Raw genomic sequence first — 1759 nt, 5'->3', positions numbered from 1 at the left:
GATATTCCACTTTCTTTCCAGTTTTGCAGTCTTCAGACTCAGATGAAATTGGTGGTAGGACCTGTTTAAGGGAGGGTGATAGAGCAGGGAAGATTCAGAGACATTACTAGTTTGAAAGGATGCAATTTATTGGTCAGTTCCATTGATGGAACTCTCACTCTTGTGCATTCATTGTTTTTACTCTGTACATGGGGCAGGAACTTTAACTCCCCTAGACCCTGGTCCTTTTTTTGGGATTAGAACAATGTTCTTCATTCCCACCACATGAAGTCCAATCCCCACGAAAGCCAGCACCAGATTGGTGGGGTTGCTGCCTCCATTTTACTGGTTAGGGGAGGAGTCATGTGGTCAAAGAAATGAAATGAGAGAAGGCAATTCTCTCCTGGACCAATCTTCTCCCTTAACCTTTGGTTTCACAGCAGTCCTGTTGGCATATGGAACCCCTGGCCGTCATTTTGTAGGACACGTTTTGATGCTCTTTACTTATACAGTTTGTAAAGACTCTAATAAGGGAATGTCCATGTCACTAGATTCATGATAATGGCAAAGCAGATTCTGTGGGTGCTCCAGAATTACTCCAGTTTGGGGTAATCTCGAATATTCCCAGTACAAACCTAACTCTTGTGAGAAGAGATATGATCAGAAAAGTTGAATTGTTCTCCGTGTAATGTTTTTCTCCTGTGTCCACAGATCCCTTTAGAGAAGAATGACTCCTGGAAATGCTTCCTTTGTAACTGAATTCATTCTGATGGGGCTCACAGACTTACCATATCTCCAGCTCCCTCTGTTCTGCCTCTTTCTACTTATGTATGTGGTCACTGTGTCGGGAAATTTGGGCTTGATAACTCTAATCGGGCTGAATTCACACCTCCACACCCCCATGTACTTTTTCCTCTTCAATTTGTCCTTCATAGACCTCTGTTATTCTTCTGTGTTTACACCCAAAATGCTGACTCACTTCACATCAAAGAAGAATATGATCTCCTACAGGGGATGCATGACCCAGCTTTACTTTTTCTGTTGCTTTGGTATTTCTGAAGCTTATGTGCTGACATCAATGGCCTATGATCGCTATGTGGCTATCTGTAACCCACTTTTGTATCATGTTGCCATGTCCTCTAAAGTGTGTTCCAGCCTTATGCTTGGTTCTTACTTAGTGTCATTTTTGGATGCCACAGCTCACACAGGATGCATGTTGAGACTGACCTTCTGTGATGCAAACACCATCAACCATTATTTGTGTGACATCCTCCCTCTGCTCCAGCTCTCCTGCACGAGCACCTATGTGAACGAGCTGTTGGTTTTGATTGTGGTGGGCATCAATGTGATTGTGCCCAGTGTCACCATCTTTGTCTCCTATGGTTTCATCCTCTCCAGCATCCTGCACATCAGCTCCACTGAGGGCAGGTCCAAAGCCCTTCAGCACCTGCAGTTCCCACATAGTTGCTGTTTCTCTCTTCTTTGGATCAGGTGCATTTATGTATCTTAAACCATCTTCTGCTGGGTCTATGGATAAGGGGAAAATTTCCTCTGTCTTTTATACCAATGTGGTTCCCATGATGAACCCTTTCATTTACAGCTTGAGAAACAAGGACATTAAACTTGCTGTGAGAAAAACTCTGAGTAGGAGCATGAATTGATCAGAAGCAATGTCTGTCTGTGTAGTTCGTTGCATATGGGGATTCTGTGTTTAAGTAAAATACCTTTAGTGGCAATCTTCTTAGCATTTTTCCTAGTATGGTAAAGGAAGATAGAGTCT

General features: G+C 43.0%; 1 protein-coding gene across 1 annotated transcript; it reads left to right on the top strand.

Moving 5' to 3' along the window:
• Positions 1-706: 706 nt before the first annotated feature.
• On the top strand, positions 707-1640 carry LOC109488686 (olfactory receptor 8B3-like). The gene is given in 2 exon segments (XM_019793844.2): positions 707-1417; positions 1419-1640. Coding segments are annotated over 2 exon segments (933 nt in total).
• Positions 1641-1759: the final 119 nt, after the last annotated feature.

The sequence above is a fragment of the Ailuropoda melanoleuca genome, chromosome 8 (assembly GCF_002007445.2).
Source record: "Ailuropoda melanoleuca isolate Jingjing chromosome 8, ASM200744v2, whole genome shotgun sequence".
Lineage (NCBI taxonomy): Eukaryota > Metazoa > Chordata > Mammalia > Carnivora > Ursidae > Ailuropoda > Ailuropoda melanoleuca.
Note: the sequence above shows the minus strand (reverse complement) of the source record. Positions and strands in the feature narration are given on the sequence as shown.